Source organism: Pungitius pungitius, chromosome 12 (assembly GCF_949316345.1).
Source record: "Pungitius pungitius chromosome 12, fPunPun2.1, whole genome shotgun sequence".
Lineage (NCBI taxonomy): Eukaryota > Metazoa > Chordata > Actinopteri > Perciformes > Gasterosteidae > Pungitius > Pungitius pungitius.
This window is the reverse complement of record NC_084911.1, coordinates 10,022,512-10,042,258: the sequence shown is the minus strand read 5'-3', so window position 1 is coordinate 10,042,258 and position 19,747 is coordinate 10,022,512. Positions and strand designations below refer to the sequence as shown.

Here is a 19,747-nt window from a genome sequence, read left to right as displayed (position 1 = left end):
AATGGATTCATGGATTCATTCCCACCTGCGCTCCTCGCGACGCACGCCCAGTCCCGCAGCGGGAGGGGTTTAACTCAAACTCCTGTCAAAGCTCAAAGAAGCGTCTCCGATCGCATTGGCTGTGAGTTTATGAGTTAAGAGGAAAACGAGCCGTGATTTCGAGCATATAGCTTAAAAATGATACTTTTAGAAATAACTTGTATATCTTGTAAATATCTATTAACGGCCACAACGCGTGCACCGTGTTCCTTGTTGCTTCGTGTGGAGGAGTGATGGGGAAATTGATTTCTAGCGTACATGTGGCCTTCTTCATATTCCTAAATCATGGATTACATTTCTGCAACAAAGTGCAGCAGCTCCGATCTCAATAGAGGCCTCTTGTGGCTGCTGCCTGGTGCTGTCCTCCTCCCATCAGCACTCTGAACCCAACAGCTTTGATATTTGTCATCAACAGTCATCATCCAGCTGTGACACGTGATTTAATCATTCAGGAAGGGCGAATGTTGCATAAGGAAATTAGATTTAAAGCATATTGTGTTTTTATCCCTGCAGACAATCACAGCTAAATCCAGTCATTTACGCATAATGTTGACTCAGAAATAACAGGGCAGTGGGGTGCTCCTTTCCTTAATAAAACAACTGCAATTTCTCTAATTAGCAAAGACATGCAAATGTTCAGATTTATATTACACCAGAAGCAGCCTTCAAAATCAGTCCTCTCAGACCAGGCTGTTTGAACCAGAACAACACACGACCAAAACAGGCATCAACGTATACATTTTCAGTCTGATCAGTCTGCTTTAAGTTGTTTTATAACTTCACTATTAAAAGCAGATTTAAAGACACTTGTTGCAACACACAGGAGACAATTATGGACAATTGTTCATGCATATGCGTTGAAGTAGCATGAGGGGTTTATTTACACATCAAACGTATATATGTATAGGGTTTACAAGAGAAATGACACAAAAGGGCAAGTGAGTCATCTCGTTTCTCAGAAACCTGAGTGTTGTGCACGGAAAAAGATCTCTGTCACTGAAAGGTTGATGCTGTTGATGTTATGTTAAACTTAAGACTCTGAATCCTTCAGATAGAAGAATTTCCAAATTGAGTTATCCATAATCATTAAGTGTTTCCATTCTAAGCCTCCACCTCCCGCTTGGTTAAGTAATCATTCAAAATAAAAATAGATAAAGATCAAATAAAAAGAATATGCCCAAATAAGATGATTATAAGATGAAAATAATTCTTACTTATGTGAACTCTTATGTTCACTGTTGAAATGCTCTCACACACACTACTAAGACACCCATACATACATACATACTCTGCATGTGTATATATACGTTTTCTATGAATGTATGCTCTTACATGAGGATGTGCAAGCATTTCAATAGTGAACGGAAGAGTGTTTCATTAGTACGTGTAAGAGTGTAGTGAGTGAAAGAGTGTCTCAAATGGCCCCTTATAACATACTGATGTTGTGAAAACATTCACTTTTAATCAAGCAGGCTAACAATGAAGCAAATTGCCACATATGTAATTCTAACAACTTCCCGCCCCCGAGGACAAGGTCTTTAAGAGTCATCACAGGCCAAAAAATACATACAAAATAAAGTGGTGATGCACCAGTTTATGCAGAAAGCCTCTATAGGTGCAAACGAGGTACACATGCTGAGGGCTTTAAAGACTATATGACTTACAAGCAAAACAAACAACTCAGAGAGGGTTACAGGCCCTTTGGAACAAAACCCTTCTGCACCCAGCACCTACATCTACACTTCTATAAGTGTCCACGCCTTCCTTTCGCACAGCCTTTGACACATCTTCAAACAGCTAAAGAAAGCATGAGATGTAAGCCACATTTTTAGAACAAAAATAACAAGACCTTGATCAACAGCACCTGGGTCTCCGTGTCTCTCTGTGTGTGTGTGTGTGTGTGTGTGTGTGTGTGTGTGTGTGTGTGTGTGTGTGTGTGTGTGTGTGTGTGTGCTAACTGACATGATACTGAGGCCAAATTAAAACAAACTGTCAGTACCTGTGGTTTCAAAGCAATACATCATATCCTATGGTTTGGTAAACGCATGTCACAGCTCCCACTGTCTGCGTGAAACTGAAAGATTGTTATCTTTTATCCAGTATTTGTGCGCCTCAGGTTTTTTTCCTGTGCCTCACACTTTAGTGTTTCCTGTAACTAAGTTGTTGCAGTTATGGAAAGCGCTGCAGAGGCACTTTCAGTCATTCTCCGCTTTTATACAAAACGGTCTAGATGAATACAATGGAGGGATGAAGTAAAGCTAAAAGAAAAGGTCTGCAAAGCGGCTGTGATCTTGCGGTGGAGCCGCGCCGGGTCTTTGCTGCGAATGGGCCCCCTGTGTCTCTCATTGTTGGAGGGGTCTCAGTTTCTGGTTAAGTGCTACACCGCTCACCTCAAAGGCCAGTTTCCATTTCTCTCTGGCCTTTTACAAGTTGTTCTAGATGGTCCATCTTCACACACACACACACACACACCGCACTCTGACACCTGCCCCACAGCCAGAGTAAACACATATTTCACACTCGGAGTGCTGATCAGTGCTGCTGGAAGAAAAAAATTTAAAAAGCGCCTCGGCTCGTGACCACACGGACGCACTGCAGGAGTAAACATTCTTGCACGCTGCCACAGAATGAGATTTCTTTTTTTTTTTCTCTGCGACCTTTTCAGTGTTGACTCATACGGCGCCTCTCAGTTTGAATGACCGCTTGTCTCGACTGACATAGTTTGATCTATTTGGATCAGTGAAAACATGCCCTCGGGCTTGATTGATAAGTTGTTGTGCAGTTTTCCAAAAAATCTTGTAAAAAAACATATTTTATGTCAAAAACAAGCCAGCAGATTCTCCTGTGTTGTTTTGACGTTAACCGTAAACCAGAATAAGTGCAAGTTTACCATCAAATCCAGGTTTGTATCATGCCATCACCTTTACTTTTGTAGTGAACAGGTGTTGACAGGTTTGTCTACACTGTAAAACTTTTCACTGTCAAATTACAGTAACTTACAGGTGAAACTGCTGCCCGTAAGTTATTGTAATTTTACTGTAAAACTTTTCACTGTAAAATTACAGTAACTTTCTGGCAGCAGTTTAACCTGTAAGTTACTGTACGATTTACAGTACCTGTGCTGTATCAAGGGAATACAGCAACTTACTGTATTGCAATTATATGGTACTTTAATGTAAAATACTGTCAAATTTACAGTCCCCCTACTGTAAAAGAAATACAGTAGGTTATTGCAAATGTACAGTAAAATGGTGTAAATCTAAAGAGGTACAACACATTACTGTTAATAGTTTCGCTTGTAAAATACTGTACAATTTACAGTAACTTGATTGATTCAAAATGTAAGTTATATTGCTAAACTAATTTTAAAAATCCAACTATTTCACTGGCAGCTCTTTACCCCAAAACATTAACTGTAGTTGAAGCATCTTTAAAATTAACATTGACAAATAATAGGATATAACAACTTTCTTGTTTATTAGAATAGGATAAGTTTGAGCAAACATTATAATAACAAATTTGAATATTCAAACCAAAATAATATATACAAGTCAAAATGGAATGGACAAGTTGCGTGTGTGAGAGTGTGTTTATCCAAGTAAGTAATGGGCTGACATTTGTACTTAAATAAACTTAACAAATAACATTACTAATCAGTTTCAAAAGCAAAGAGTCTGCCAATACACAAGGGGTTTGTTCTTGACGGATCCATGCTGTTAAACAAAATTGTGTGCTCATCAATTAGCCAACTTCAATATTAAACAAAACAATACAAATGCCTTTTTGGAAATTGTAGAGAAAGTTAAATCAAAAATACCCCATATGAATACAAAAAGCAACGTGAATGAGTTGGGTGGTCAGTGAGTGAAAGACTGAAATATGACATTTTTGTATGACAGGGTAGTCATACAAGAGGAATGGGGATTCCGGGATGTCAGGTTTTTTTGGACCATTTTACTGGTCCTTTTGCTGGTCACCTTTCCTTTTCGTGCCTTTGTACCTCTCTCTGGGTTAATTCCAAGACAGCTTCTGGCAAACCCTTGGGCTGCACACCACTCCCACTGTGTGCAATGGTTTAAAAAAATTAAATGAATAAAAACATTGGTTAAAAATGCAATGTAAATCGATTTGGATAAAAGCGTCAGCTAAATGACATTACATGTAATATATTATAATTCAAATGATTTAAGCTTCAAAATAAATACATCCTTACTTTCCTCAGATTAGCAGTACCCAGTAAATTACTGTGAAAAACAATACTTGGCTGTTAGGATAATGGAAGCAAGTGTTAAAACTCCCAGAATGCCTTGCTTTTGCAGCAGTATACTGTACTCGCACAATACAGTAAGTAACTGTTGGAATTTCACTGTAAATTTACATCAAAGTCTTACAGTGTATTAACACATTGAGCATCAACGGGATGGATCAGACGCTGGTTGGTGGTTGCGGTGCCACGAAACCACCGGGTTTAGTAAATGATTTAAGACATGTCAACTAATCCCAGTGGTTTATTGCTTTATTCAGTAGGAACCTAATTATAGCCATTATGATCACAATACATAGTATCATCTTGTATGACAAGTTAACCGTACCCTTTTTTTATTTTTACATATAATGATTTGTGAAAAGCTATAAAAAATGTACAAAATGAAAGAAGACATATTTACATCACAAATACATGTAAGGGTTCAATCCAGTTCATTTGCCTGCCAATAAAAGACATACAGATAGAGAATATTGTTTTTCTTTCTACGTTCAAAAGTGTGTCCTGCTTTATTATGATTGTATTGTCTTTCACCCAGACACACGTGAGGCCCGAAGAGATGTCTTGCAGATCGCGCTGAGGAACATTTGTTGCATGCATCACTTGGAGCGATGCAGACTCATCGCCTGCACGCCGACATCTTCAGCGTCTGATGGTTGCACGCATGTCCTCATAAACATCATTGCCGGGGACGTGCCGCGGTTTCTTTGTTGTACACATCCTGGTCTGTCAGCAGATATTAATGGCAACATGTTACTTAATGAGTGGGATGTTTATTGCATTCGTTCATCTTTGCATCAGGACAGGTTCTATAAGTCTGAGACTCAGATGAAGAGGACTTGATGTTTTATTTCAAGAATAAACTATTTTTAATCCAGCTCAGGTTGCTGTCATGCGGCTGCTGTACATTGAAACTCAACACATAATTGTAAGGGAGAAAGGGATTAGTCACACAGGTTGGTTGTCACATTCACTATTCTTCCCCTTCCCTCCCTCAGTGTTTTTCATCTACGTTTTTTACTCAACGCGTTTATCACAAAATAATTGTCACAAAATGAAAACTAAAGTTTAGATTGTTTTTAACCTTGATGCTTTTTCTTTGTAGTTGGTTGCCATACGGGTTGTCACATCCCCATCAAAGTGTTGCATTGAGGTGTTGCATGTGCAACCAGTGAGCACGCAAATCCTTCCTAGTTGGAGTGTTGAGAACCTACACATCACTGTACCTCAGGTAGTCAATTTGTGTAGCCCAGTTGATTCGGCTACTATTGTTAGTCCTGTTCGTTTTGTTGTCTATGTTGTTTTATAAGCTGGCTTTAGGATGTGTTTCCTTGCTCATTTTGTGTCCCAGGATGCAAGTTACGTATTTGTCAACATTCAAATTTATTTCCGCCTCCTTGCCTTCTTTCAATATTCATCTTGTTGAGATAACATTGTGACAACCATCTCCCCCCTTTGGAGTGTTCTTTATGGTTAATTACCTCTTTGTGAAGATTAGTTGGAAAATGAGGGATGCACATTTCAAGCCAATACGGCAAGCTTGAATTGAAGGGAATGACTATTCAAAGATGTTTAGATGATGAGCCCCACTCGAGTAAATAGTGTAACAACCAACACCTTACTTCCAGACAATGAGTGTTTCTCAGAAGAGTGGTTTTAAGAATAACAAGTAACATGGCAAATATGCCCTAAGATGCCATCAGAGATGGTGATTCACATTGGCAAACACAATTCAAACACAGAAACAAACACACACACACACCTTGGAGATGATCCATATGAGGAAGCATGCGATGAGGACCAGCAGGACGGCCGCACAGATCAAAAGCGACACCAGGATCAGATTGTCGTTTCGCTGCTCACACCTGAGTGTCGTGGCTGTAATTAATGGAAAGTGTGTTCAGCCCAGAGTTGGAGAATGCTTTGCTTCGAGTATAATGGTATATTGTCTATGCATCGGAATTTGTGGGATTTTCTTTTCCATTTTGGGTGAAATATCCTAAAACTATAAAAACATTGTTTTGGTAAAATTACAAAAATTCCATTCAAGAATGAACTAGAATTAAGAATGAAGAAAGTATTTATCAGACACGTTGAAATGAGAATTCATATATAAGCAGTATATAATTGTCTGTTAATACTTGAATTATTGTGTACCTGTCCCCTCTGAAGCTAAGTTACAGCGTGCTGTTAAAATGCATTGTTGCACCATGTTGTATTGCAAACTCTATCCTTCTATGTATTCTATATTTCCTGAGTACACAGGAATGGAGAGGCTCACCTTCTACCACCAGGAGCATCGACGTCGTGTTCCTCCTCTCCAAAGACGAGTAGTACGTGCACCAGTACAGTCCCGTGTCGTCAAAGGTCAGGTTGTTGATGAGAATGTCATAGTTTGGGAATGTTCCATTCACCTGATATCTGGTTTCGACTTCACCAGCAGGGGTCATTTTTTTTGACCGGTCATCTACAACCAAGATTTGTTTGTTACCGGGATCCTTACTCAGACTCAGGGAGTACCGGCCCGTTTCAGATCGGCACTGGATGGTGACGGATCCTCCAGCTTCTTTCCGCACCACTCCACGGTGCCCTGCAGACACAAAAAGCAAAGTGTTGAACTATCCTGTCTGGTGTGACGGTATAATACACGTGCGTGGTTAATTCTCCACTCACGTAGTCGGCCTTACCTGGGCCGCTCAGGGCTGTGCAGCAGAGACAAAAGGTGGTCACGAGCTTCAAACAGAAAGCCGACATGCTGACTGTCACACAGCAACGCACATTTGTTGTATCCCCTTCTGCAGGAAATTTGTTCGTGTTTTCAACCCACACCACAGAGACGTGACCTAAATCAAGGTGGGCGAGAAGGTGACGACTTCATCACGCCCCGTTGATGTATCGCTGTATGTTTCACAGCTGGTACCGGAAGTGTAGATGAACTTTTTTCTTTTTTTCTGTTTTTTTGGGGCATGTTTTGAGAGCCTGCAGTAGCAGAGAAGGTTTGATAATGAGAGTGTGTTAAACTCAGTTCCGAAGTAGAGCTTTTAATTGATAGCTGTCACGGTTAAACTCTTTGAACTGTGTGTTGATACATTAACAGTTGAATATACTTTATGTTTTAAAGATGAGTACATTCAGATTAGATCCTATACAGAGGTTAATGAGTATGATGCCGACAAATAACATGTTTTGTACAAAGGAGGAGAAACCACCTCACCGGCTCCGAATACACTCCCACCTAATGAAAATAGTTGTGTATACGGGACACAAAGAGAAAATCCCAATCATGATCCCAGGGATGGAAAAGCTTTACAGCACCGTGGACATTAAACATGTAACAAGTCTTACCTGAGCTTCAACCAGACAACATACATGATTACATCGTATACAATAAATCACATGACATATACATCTTTGAAAAAAGTGTTTGAAATCTTTTTTTGCTGAGGTTTCAGGTTTCTTGAACAAACAAAAAACAACCTGGGAAACTGTGAGGATAAAATAATTTATGCACTATGATATTTGCCCCCTCTAATCTGTGCTGCAATAATAATATCACACATGGCATAAAATAGTTTATCATCTTTAAAAAAAAACTATTATATACTATTAATTATCTATCTATTATCTATCTATAATAATATTTCTTCCTCAGAAGTCACATAACTGATAAAGTAGCCCGACATTAGATTGTTCTTTGTTTGATCTCCCTTAAGCATCAGACATGAACACCAGACAACATAAACATGTTTTTGAGATCTTTCTCAATGAAAGTAGGTCTAGCTTTTAGTTTACCACGCGGGGTGGGAGACCTTTCATTTGCACTGTTTGCATTGCCCTCTAGTGGCAGAAGTGTTAACCATTCACATAAAATACAGTTGTGCTGCTAAAACGTTTGTGCAAAACAGGAGGGCCTGAAAATGGAGGAGGAGGAGGGGGGGGGGGGGGGGAAGCGAGATACATAACCTGACCAAGTGGAGTCAATAATGAATAAATGACAATACAGCAGAACACAGTTGTATGAATAAAGAATGTGTTTTTGTTAGAGACTGGAATTGTTGACATATAGTGTATATTATTATACAGAAAAAATGTCCTTAAATCTGCTTTATGTTACATTTTGATGTGTTCCAATCCATTTAATGAAGGACTTTTAAATGCAAAATATGTTACTAAACATAAACTGATACAGGATACTACAAGGTACATGGATACACATTTAAGGGGTGGTCTAAATAAAAAATAGATTAGAAAAACTACTCAATGCAGTGGAGATTAATAGAATTGTATTGTTGGGGCTTCCAAGATTAATAATTAATATTAACAACAATCCTTTTCACACTTTTCATTCCAAAATGAAGAATAATTAAGGAACTAAGAATCTCAGCATTTTTACAACATAGTTCAAATAGACACATTCTGAAGTTCATTTGAAATCATATGATGAGCCCATCTCTCAATTAATCACGTAGAAGTAAAAACACTACAATAAATATAGCATAAATTTATTGTAAATATTACAATAAATATTTTTGCCCTTCCACAGTGAAATCATGTGTATACATGACTTCATAAGATGCCGACCAATCCCCTTCGAAGCAGAATTGACCTGAACAAACTCTATTAAATTGTCACTATCCTGAGAGAATTGTAAACATCGACATCCATCACATCAATAAAAGGCTTTCATTGTCTTTGGAGATCTATTCAAGAACCCCCCCCCACCCCCCGCCTGCTCTTTCTTCCTTCCTCTGGGACAGATTTTAAAAGGTCCCTGTCCATCCCCCTGCTCTTCCCTCCTTCAGTCTCATCCGGTTAAAGAGATATAACGTGAGCCGGCGCAGACACAGAGAGGAGGGCTTTTACACCCCCTTTGTTGCTACGGAAACGGCCCTGTCCATTTGCCAACCAGTGCTTCCTGTTTAGGGCTCCTGGTGGGCGGAAAGCGTTTAATATTTTTTAGACTGCGAGACTGGAGGAGACCAATCATCTCTTCACACAACAATATATAATTACTTTGCATGTCAGTAGAGAAAAACAGTGGTACCAAGGAACACATCAACAGTGTACATCCCTCCATACAACTCTCCTTTCTCCTCAACTGCTGAGTCAGAGCCGTGTGACCTAACGGGGTTATTGATTGGCTGATTGCTCGCCATGTCGCTCGGAGATGACTCATCCCATCGCCACACTCTCACATCCTTTTCCTCCTCAGGGAGGCTCCTGGGAACACACGAGCCTCATCTGGATGTGGCATCATGTCCCGGTCAATACACGGAAGTTGCAAATGAGCATGTGTGCAGATACACATTAATCACAGACATTGGTTAAATGACCGGGCATATGGCTGTGGGGGGAGGAAAATGGTAATCTCCCGTCTCTCTAGAAAGATTAGCAGGATGATCTTGGGGGGGTCGGGGGGGTAATCGACAAAATAGTCTGTTTCTAATGAGGTTTTACTGATGAGCTGTTGACCTGGAGAAAAAGAGCAAACGGCAGCGTCGCATGTGTTAGCTGGAGAGAGAGAGAGAGAGTGAGAGAAAGAGAGAGAGAGAGAAAAACAAGGTAGACATTTTGAACCAAAAATGAGCACTATGTCTTCTACCAATGAAAACAGAGATCCTTTCTGAATCCTTGTCAAAAGGCACAGGACTTCCCCCAGTGGGTGCAGCACTTAACCAAAGACAAGCCTTCATTGACTGCCCTCCAACATACTGGCGAGTCTCCGGGGCAGGAAGGTATTTTCTTGATCTTAGGTGACCTCTGCATGCCTCTGGCAGCCGACGAGGGGCTTCAGCACACCGCTGTTCCAAAATCTTGCGGAAAGCCGACGGCGAGCTCGGGAAAAACACCACACTAACCGTGGATGCTTTTTGGGTCCTGCCCGGTTGTTTCTAAACATTGTGTTATTGCTGCTAAAAGATCCCCCAGCTTCACTGTGAGAGGCGAAGAGTGAACAAAGCAGGCGCTCAGATAGAAGTCACACAGTAAGGAACATTCAAAACTGAGCCTTTCTATTCCATCTCAGCTGAATAGTTCACTAGTTCAAGGACCAAGCGGAGGAAAATGTATGATCAAGAGTTCCTATGTGGGGTTGAATTTCTACGATAATCACTCTTGTCTCACTCGGTCTGGTAATTATAGCTGCTGTTATAAGATAAACAGGGAGGGGCGTTCTGGCATCAGCATGGCTGTAACAGCTGAATGGCTTACGTGCATAAATGCACCACACATAGGTGACCATATATCAGATTTACTTTTTATGTCACAATGCCCGACAGGATAAAACGTCTCAGCGGCAATTCTTTCATTAACAGAAAGTAACTCAAATAAATATCAGGTTGCTCCTTTGTCATAATTCCTCAGGAGTCAAGCAGCTCAAATCAAAGAAGTCCAAGAAAAAAACATTATGCTATGCTGTGTCTGAATATATGAAATGAAGTAAACTACTCGGTGTACACCATTAAAAACTGACTGACAAGCATGTGGGAATAAAGCACTTCATGGAGTGCCAGTGAAGGTTTCATAAGTAACGTTACATCTTGGATGAATCATTCACCATTTGGATCAGACTTTAAACAAAATGAACTCCTTCCTTAAAATCAGTCAGGCTGCAAAGAGCCGAATATCTAGCCTGTGATGTCATAAGACCTCCTTTGGCAGAATTGGTGTGTGTGGGGAGGGTGCCGGGGGGAGGGGGGGGTCGGGGCTTTTGTGATTACTTTGGCTGGGCAGGTCTCCAGCCACAGAGCCTGACTCATACACAAGAAAAGTCATGCCTAGGTTTTCTGTAACTACTTCCCTCAATTTACAGTATTTTAATACCTTCTATCTGCAATATAGATTAAATATAGATTAGCTAAGTGAAACTTTTTTTTTATTTGCACAACCAAATAAAAAGACATCAGTCACAGCAAATTCATATCAATCTTTATTGTATTTAGAAATCCACGCATCAAATCCTTTTTATTATTTTTTCCTTTACCATTTACAACAGGGAGGAATGAGGGACAAGCTAAACGTCATGCCTTTCCCAGCAGGCGCGATGCACTACAGGATGGGCTGAAATGGAGGAGGGGAAAAGAGATACATAAAGTGCTTGTCAACAGTTTTCTTATTTTAATAGAAAAAAGGATCAAAACAAAAGGTTTGAGGGTGGAGGGAAAGGACGAGGGGGGGGTCCACGGATGTGACGGCCGAGAGTGCATGAGAAGCAATGAAGAAGGTGACGAGTCGATGAAGAGGAAGAGAGTGGTAGGGGTATTTATCTTTTAAAAAATAAAAAAAGCGTTCCAATGAAAAACAAAAAAAAAGAGGTGGTCTCAACCCAGGATGAGGCTGGACTTGCCACCAGGTGGGTTTCTCCGGCCGCCCGCGGCAGCGTTGGCATCTCCCGACGGGGCGGACGGCTGTGTCGAGTCCTTCAGCTGCTCTGGCTCCTCTTGCTCCGCCTCCGCGTTGTCCGGAGACTCTGCGGGGGCAATTCAGAGACAGGACAAAGTGCATCTGGTGAGACAAACTGATTACAGGAGAAGGAATAAAATGTCCGCTACAGTTCTGACCTACAAATGAGAGTTATCATTACGGGAGTGCTGAAGTTGATAAGGAGCGTCAGGTTCAAGGAATTAGTTCAGGAAAATTGATTGAATCGCAACTCGAGTACACACACCTACATTTTGTGTCACCTAATCTAGCGGCGGTCGCCTCACCAGTTAGCTTTCACTGGGTTTAGCAACTTTCAGCTATGAATTGTAGCAACTGCATATGCATATGATATGTGTCACTTCAGATGGCAAATCTGTAAAGGAATCACAGCGCTGGAGCATCGGGCTCTTCATGTCCATTAGTGCACAAATCACTGTTGGATTTGCAAACTCAAGTGGGCTTAACAACTTAAATGTCACGAATAAGGGCAATATTGGTTATGAAAATCATCTAAACATGATGGACACTTAAATATTCAGGGCTCGACACTGAAGCAAGTGGTGCGGTTGCTGTGACAACTGCTTGAAATGTTTTGGAAGAGTGGTGCTACGGATTTTAGGACTACAGAGAGAGTTCAATGTGGATCCAGAAGCTCAGATTGTCACCTTTACTCAGCTCTTTGTACCCGTTCATCGAACATGCACAAGTCGATGGGTGTTTGCAAAGTGCATCTTTCTTATCTTATTTAAGGGAGGCCCTTGCAAATAATTGGAGGCAAAGTGCTAACAGAGGGTCGTGATTAGTGGGGTCCTAGAAAACCCACCTCCGCCCTGGGCCCATAAACCTGTCTTCACTGGTAGTGTTTTCATAAATAATAAATCAGACGCACACATTTGTGGCATAGCATTGTCTGCTGTTTATTCCACTCACGTCCGCCCTTCTCTATGTGAATGATGCTTGTTTTAAAGCAACATATCAAGAAGCAAATTAGCTTGACTATGTTGATAAACTGGCTGAAGTCCTTAATGTTTCTATAATAATAAACATTTCAAAAGCATACACCCTGCAATAACATTTGAAAACCTGACAAATAAGTGAGTTTTTATTTTCTAAACACTCAACCCTCCATTATCTGAGCAGCCAGACACTCTCTCACCAACCTCCACCTGGAGGTTAATAAAACGCTTTTCTTACTAAGTGAAGCCTGCCATCAAAGAACAGCTGGCTGACTACAGAGCATTGAGCCATCATGACAGGGAAAAACCACATCAAAGAGATCATGGGATGTTGACTTGGAAAAGGAGAACATTCGTACTGTATCTTTAAGAACAAAAAGTAATGGTTGCCAGCAGCACGCGGGACGCCACATAGTTGGAGGCAGTGAAAGTGGAAGTGGCTGATCTATTATAGTGGACCTTGGCGCCGTTGATTAAATAATCTAAGTCATGCACTGCTGTTTAGAGAGAAACACTTAAAGGCCTCTTTTTTAACAGCTCGGGGGTTTGGGATACTTACCAGCAGATGCTTCTTCTTGGCCATTTTCAACCTACGATGGAAACCAAGAAAGGACATCAGATATCCTCAATGACACTTAAGGACATTCATATTTCTTTAAATGTATTTCTGTCATCTGAATCATTTAACTTCATGAAACAAGCTGTAAGAGGTAGGGGATTGTATCTCGTTAGTTAAAAGGAACACCAGAGCGACAGATCACAAAACTCACAGCTGGTATATACGAGACACACCCCAAAATCTGAAATTTCATCCTGTTATTTTTCCTAATAGTGGTTATTATCATAAAACACTTCAATTAAAATGATTTTGGGGAAAAATCATTTGTATTTATGTTAATTAGCTGTCCTATTTGTTGTAGAAAGCAAAAAAAAACATCACCTCAGGATAATACCACAATATTCATTGTTACTGAGACAGCATGAACGCATCAAAATATAAGTAAATGGTGTCTCTGTGTGTTATTATTAGCTCTCCAGTCAATTTCAACATGGCGTAGACCACCAGTAACCTTCTGTTTCACTGCCTTGTCATAGCTCCCTAAAAACGATTCAAATAGAAAATCCTAACCGTCAAAGTGAAGACTAGCACATTCCCATATGAAAAATTAAACCTCCCCAGGGATTACGAATCACATCGATCAAACAACATCCTGGGGGATTTTTAAAATAGACTGATTAAGTCGCCCATCCCCCCATGAATTCTCCACTGAACTGTTTAGAATCCCACTTTATCTATGACTGTGTGCTTTACCGCTCCTCACCACACACTGCTCGGCTTGCAGCTATGTTTTTGGAAACAGCGGTACCTCTCGTCTCTGGTTCCACACCATGGCGGCCCCCGAGTTGTGGATGGTGGTCAGTTCCGGCTCGGGGTTCTTGGGGAAGAGAAGAGGCTGCTGGCATCGCCTCAGCGGGGCTGACGGCTCCCCGCACAGGGTTCCTGCTGCTTCCCCGGCTGAGAAGGTAAGAGACAGAGCGACCCACGAATTAAAGACTGATCACAGTGCAGTAGTGAACACTAAACATCAGCAAAGCCGATTGAGAGTCTGCAATGGACCCAGAAACACAGTGGAACACTTCCAGGGGGACAACGCGCTTGCCAAAACCCACATAACCCCGTAGCGCCTGGATTCTCCTTTAGTAGAAAGAACATTAAAACCCCCGGCGTTTGGCACACGGTGGACAACTAAAGCCACATCTGGTGACCACCCGGTAGGGGACAGACAGCCTTTGTCATGGAGGGGGGGGGGGGGGGTGACAATGGCCGCCGAAGAAGATGGGGGAGTTGCCATCGTTGTTAATGGACTGAAGTGAATCAGCACTGTTGAGAGCCTCAGTTGCTCAACAAGACCTCCTACAACCCAGAGTCAGATCAATCCTCTGAGCAGTAAACAGCAGACGATTGAGCCGGATTCACTGGATGGGGATGCATTCATTTATCATCGCTGCAACACACATCCTTCCACTTAGCCTCATTAGATCCCCCGGGTCCGAGACATGAATGCATGTTGACGCTAACTTCGTTGGACAAACAAGCTTGAAGGCGGTAACAGCCACCATGCTGCTGGTCTCCGATCAGAGAATGATCCTCGGGCGGCACGTCGCTGAGGGCCCTTTAGCAAACAAACAGCTTTGGTTTCTGAAAACCCTTAAATCCTGACAAGCAACCTGCCAAAGGCCCTGGCTAACACTAGGCTTATATGTCAGCATGAACATAACATCAGCACATTCCTACAGTGGAACTGACAACTTAACTCTCATCAAAACTTTTTTTTTTAAAACCCTAACAAACTTTCAGAATTAGCTTTTCCCCAGATAAGGGGCGCATTATGAAGTCAAATCACAAAAAAAACAGACACTGGCTCTCAGTGATACAAGAAGCAAGCACATCAACACATGTCTCTCAGTGTGCCCGGGCTGCTGAAGGCACCACGGCTTGTGGGCACAACATCACTCTCAAAGCACGTTCTTTTTGTGGAGGAGCAGTCGTCCACATCTGCTGCCGGAGGAGACGAGTGTGGAGCCTGGTTTGAGGAGGCCGCGTGGCGAGGTTAGAGCTCAGCGCGTGGCAGCGTCATCGAGGGGCTTGTCGGTTGGGTTACGTATGCTTACTGTTGTCAATTTCAGATTAAATTACTAAATAGCATCATCCTAGCTGTGTTTGTGTACGCAATATTGTGTAATATCCTTTTAACAAGACTAACGACAGTGCCACGTTGAAAGCGCGGATGATGCATACTGCAGGACGGTCCTGATACTTAAAAAGGATCTACTGGGGGCGGCCTGTTCATCTACCCGAGGAGTTCACGGGGAGGCCAGACAGATTGCACAATGCTTACAAAACCTGTTATAGTAATAAAGGGTACTCATTCAGCCAGAAACTATTATCCTCGGCCAGTTGTATCCGTTAAAGTGGAAATACTATGAGAAGGCTCCAATGAACTCGACCTAGACCCAAATGAAACAATGCGAGCAGGAAGAGACCGTTGCTGTCAGCAGCTGCTGTCCATAAAAGGTCAGAGGCTGAACTAATGATTTTAGGGTGAATTCTTCATTGTCCACACATCCAGAGCACATGATGCACCATGTAAACCGTTTCCCCACACCCACAGTGACCAGCATGGAGACATGTGACCATTGGCTTGTGAGTAACTTCAGTCTCGAGCAGAAATGGAATCCAAGTGCTGAGGGGATTGAATGTTCCTCTTTCTGCACACCGACTGTAGTCGGGTGCATATTCCCATCCTTGAATGCATACTTAAGATGAAAATGCTAAATTTCATCTATAATAAATGCTAATTTTGCTAGGCGACTATCACGCTGGCTGCCAGGTGTCACTATGTTCATTTTTCAACGCACTCAGTGGCTGTATGTTTCCAGTGACATTTTATATCAGTTAAATTGACATTGGAAGGTTTTTCGTTGCCTACTGCAGCATCTGTCCGCCTCTTCTCCTGTACCCAAAATAAAAAAGGCCTTAGTGTCTATAAAAGGCCACACATTTCACCAATTGACACATTTTTAAACTGACCTATTTCTTTCCGTTGAGGGCTGATCCTCATCCCCATCTGACAAAGCCTAGCTTCAAATTACCCTTATCCCAGTACTCCAGAGCTATTGGCCATTTCACGAGTGGGATGTTCTTTCTGACAACCCAAATGGAAAAATACTTAATAACACTCTATGTTGTATCTTTTCCACACTCAGATTAGAAGAGTTAAGTCCTTGGTTTTATTCATGGTGCCAAACTCAGACAATTCTTGTAAATCTAAACCCTATTGTTTCAGTCCTTTGGTATGGACACCTGGAAACTTAATCAAGATGGGGTTAAAGGGATCTTAGACTGAGTTACTGGGTGGATTGTTCCTCCGATGAGCATGGGGGTCTTCAGGTTCTGCAAAGATGTTGGAGGCCATCTTGTCCTTGCGAGTTGAGTTTTGGTCTGCGCCGAAGGAAATGCTGGAAGTCCCGCCGGGCGGCCGTAGTACCCTACGGAACAACAAAGAAGTGATAATAATATAAATTTAATTGACATTGTACCACCATCCCCCACTATTTAGGACAAACTAAAACCAAAGGCCTTCATGTCACATGCCTGCTGCAAAAAAAAAAAAAAAAAAATCAATAGTCAAACATAACATCAGGATGCCCTCAAGCTTCTTGCTACTTTCTCCCTACACCACCCTAACCCTTTCATAAACATGCCAGACACACAGAAACACACAAGCTACCAGCAAGGTCTCCGCTCTCTAAGCCCCGGCTGTCAGACAGACAATTCTGCCCTGCAGCTGACTCCAGTCACATATAATCAAAGAGGGGAGCTGCCTGGCCGCTGACTCCTCGCCGCAGATTCCTTTGCAGTGACACGGAAGGGTTGTGGCAGGCGCTTCCTGGATGCACTGTAGTGTCATTATTTAACAAGGGAATAAAAACGTGATGCCCCCTCTGGGTCGACATCGTGCAATAGAGGTGACATGTCTGATGTGCCTACCGGGCTAATATATATAGACGGTTCTAACAGCATGGATGCCACAGCGCGGCAAAACAAGGCGCACTACCCACCGACATTCCTACCACCACGAGCGGAACAAAAGGGACCCGATAAGGAGTGAGGAAACGGCCTTTTCCTCGCAGTGCTGAAGGACAGTTGGGTGTGTTTGCAGAGGCCCCTGTGCGACCCCTCCCTCTTTATTCCAGCAAACTCTCCTCAGAGTCCCTGAAGCCACCAGCTGACACGCTGAGCAGCTGTCCCAGGGCCGGGGAGGGCAGATGGGAGTCCAAGAAAAAAAAAAAAAAATACAACCTACTGGGCTCTCGAAGCAAGACAACAAAGGAAGCAACTGCATCGGAGTGAATTTTTCATTAGAAAAGAAAATCAATTCCCGTATACACACACACACACACACACAACACTCTCCGACTGTGACATTAATGCCTAAACCAGACTTCACCTCCTGGCCAGCGAGGATGAGCTCATGCTTTCCACATGGATTGCGATGGGGGGATTGGGTTGGTGGGGGGGGGGGGGGGGGCGCTTTTTGCTGCCTGGCAGCGGACCCCACCCTAGAATGAAACCGCAAATAATATCAACGAAATGGCATTAACGTTCAAGGGGGTGGAGGCTGGCATCGGTGTGGAGCTAGGGCAGATGTGGCTAAACTCAAAAGCCCAGAGATGGGCTGTCTGATAAGGACGGCTGGGAGGCTTTTGATGGCCTACTAAGATTTTTTTTTAGCCTAATTCTGCCCACGGATCCCTTTGGAGGTCAACTAGCATCGGAAGTGACCAGCGACTCGCAAAAAAAATAAAAAGAGGAGTCTTTAAAAGGAGCAATAGGAAAGAGCTAAGGAAAGATTTACAGGCTTAGCTGGCGCAAAGCCCCCACCCAAGGCCCCACATCATCCGACAACACAGCGGGCGACTTCAGAACGATTCACCGACCAAGGAGCAAAAGACTAATAATAATAGTTTTACTCAAACAAGGTGGATGGACGGGCTTTAATTCTGACCCGTTATCGAGACAGCGTCAAATTAAAATATGCCTCCCCCCCCCTGCGTTGTTTTCACTGCTAAAGGGGGGCCGGGGTGCATCCAGGCGAGACGCATCACTTACTGGAGACCCGAGGCTGCATGCCGGGGCGATGAGTGGCTCTCTTACGGTGGAACCCCCCTCCCCCCCCCCCCCACACACACACACAATAATGAAAATATTTAACGTCTACAGACCTCGTTCGGCAGACGATGAGGCGTGGATAAACTACACATGGAGACCATCCAAGTTTCTCCCAAACTTCATTCGCCCAATCTAACAATGAGCCATGTCGGTGATAATGACATATGCAGAGATTCTTTCTGCTACTTAAATCACATTTTTATGGGGACTCTGGCCCCGTCAGCTTTAAACGGTACACTTATTTTAACTTCTATTGGGAAAAGAAACTGCTGCAGCAATCCAGAGTTGGAGGACTGGGTGGATTATCATCCAGCGACTCAGTAGAAACGCACATTTCCCCGCAGGAGATGAGCTCAACAAACGAAAAGTTATTTAGTATGAAGCTCAGGTTTCGTTAAAAGCGGACGGGTCAAGGTTGGGTAACGGCCGCCGTCTCCCTTCTCCTCAAGCCCGCGTGTCTATTTAACGCATTTCTACAAAAGCCCCAGACAGGCTAACTTGGCGTAGCTAAACCAGCTACTCGGTGCATCTGTCGGGCAATAAGATTAATGCAATTAGCGAGACTCCGTGACAGTTTCGCTAAAACCCAGCAGACCGGCGGGCCAACGTTAAGCGGCAGGCGGCCGTTGGGCGGCCGTTAGGCGGACGCAGCAAAGAGGCGTTTGCTAGCTACGGGGCTCGTCCGCATCACACTTCTTTTGTTCCTCCGCGGAAAGGTTTTCAGCTCCTTCTTTTCATGTTTGTTTTACCTGGAACTGCTTTTAGAACCGGGTTCCATTCCTTTGTAGGTGGTTGTCGTCGTCATCTTTAAGAAGTATGTGGGCGCCTTGGCAGCAAGTAATAGCCAACGAGAAACTATGGAGAAAAAAAGGCAGTCCTCCTCCTTCCCCACAGAGCAGCGACGGGATGTAGACTCCACCCGACACTGAAAAGCATAACGACGACCAGATCCGCTGGTTCTGCGGTGCCAGCCCAGGGAGACCCAGCCCACCGGCGTTCGACCCGCTCTGATTGGATAGAACATGACAGAACTCGTCTCTTATTGGACAGAACCTCTGCCATCACCTCTTCTTGTTGGTGGCAGGTTCTCGGCCTCACGTTCTGCCATCAGACAGTAGAGGCCACATCCCCGAGGGCTTTTTTAAAATCTAATCTATTATATTGATCGTACAAATCAGCTAATTATGTCAAACTGCAATGTACGGGTAAAGAAAACTCTGAACTTCGACAGGCTACAGAGAAGATCCCGGGTCAACTATCCTGTGTCATGTGGACTGAGCTTATTTTATATTCTTTTCTGCCTATAGAGGATGCAGCAACAAAATGAGTGGA

The 19,747-nt window shown here is 42.9% G+C and overlaps 2 protein-coding genes across 2 annotated transcripts; both read right to left on the bottom strand.

Moving 5' to 3' along the window:
• Positions 1–3,542: 3,542 nt before the first annotated feature.
• On the bottom strand, positions 3,543–7,133 carry si:ch211-188c18.1 (immunoglobulin V-set domain-containing protein). Its single transcript, XM_037475232.2, has 4 exons — positions 6,991–7,133; positions 6,585–6,893; positions 6,066–6,181; positions 3,543–5,029 (listed from the first exon to the last, which is right to left on the bottom strand). Exons 1-4 carry the CDS (start codon positions 7,055–7,057, stop codon positions 4,946–4,948), a joined length of 576 nt encoding a protein of 191 aa, XP_037331129.2. The 5' UTR covers positions 7,058–7,133; the 3' UTR covers positions 3,543–4,945.
• A 4,075-nt stretch (positions 7,134–11,208) lies between these two features.
• On the bottom strand, positions 11,209–19,374 carry jpt1b (Jupiter microtubule associated homolog 1b). The gene is made up of 5 exons (XM_037475191.2): positions 19,165–19,374; positions 16,595–16,731; positions 14,049–14,197; positions 13,241–13,271; positions 11,209–11,771 (listed from the first exon to the last, which is right to left on the bottom strand). The coding sequence occupies exons 1-5, from the start codon at positions 19,218–19,220 to the stop codon at positions 11,623–11,625; spliced, it is 522 nt and encodes a 173-aa protein (XP_037331088.1). The 5' UTR covers positions 19,221–19,374; the 3' UTR covers positions 11,209–11,622.
• Positions 19,375–19,747: the final 373 nt, after the last annotated feature.

Bases quoted from the DNA above. Each gene is read 5' to 3' on its own strand.
- si:ch211-188c18.1 (XM_037475232.2), bottom strand. From the start codon at position 7,057: ATGTCGGCTTTCTGTTTGAAGCTCGTGACCACCTTTTGTCTCTGCTGC. The intron at 6,894-6,990 runs GTAAGGCCGACT...TTGTGTCTGCAG, and splicing joins CACAGCCCTGAGCGGCCCAG to GGCACCGTGGAGTGGTGCGG. The intron at 6,182-6,584 runs GTGAGCCTCTCC...CATTAATTACAG, and splicing joins GATGCTCCTGGTGGTAGAAG to CCACGACACTCAGGTGTGAG.
- jpt1b (XM_037475191.2), bottom strand. From the start codon at position 19,220: ATGACGACGACAACCACCTACAAAGGAATGGAACCCGGTTCTAAAAGC. The intron at 13,272-14,048 runs GTACCGCTGTTT...TTTCCATCGTAG, and splicing joins TGTGGAACCAGAGACGAGAG to GTTGAAAATGGCCAAGAAGA. The intron at 11,772-13,240 runs GTAAGTATCCCA...TTGCCCCCGCAG, and splicing joins CCAAGAAGAAGCATCTGCTG to AGTCTCCGGACAACGCGGAG.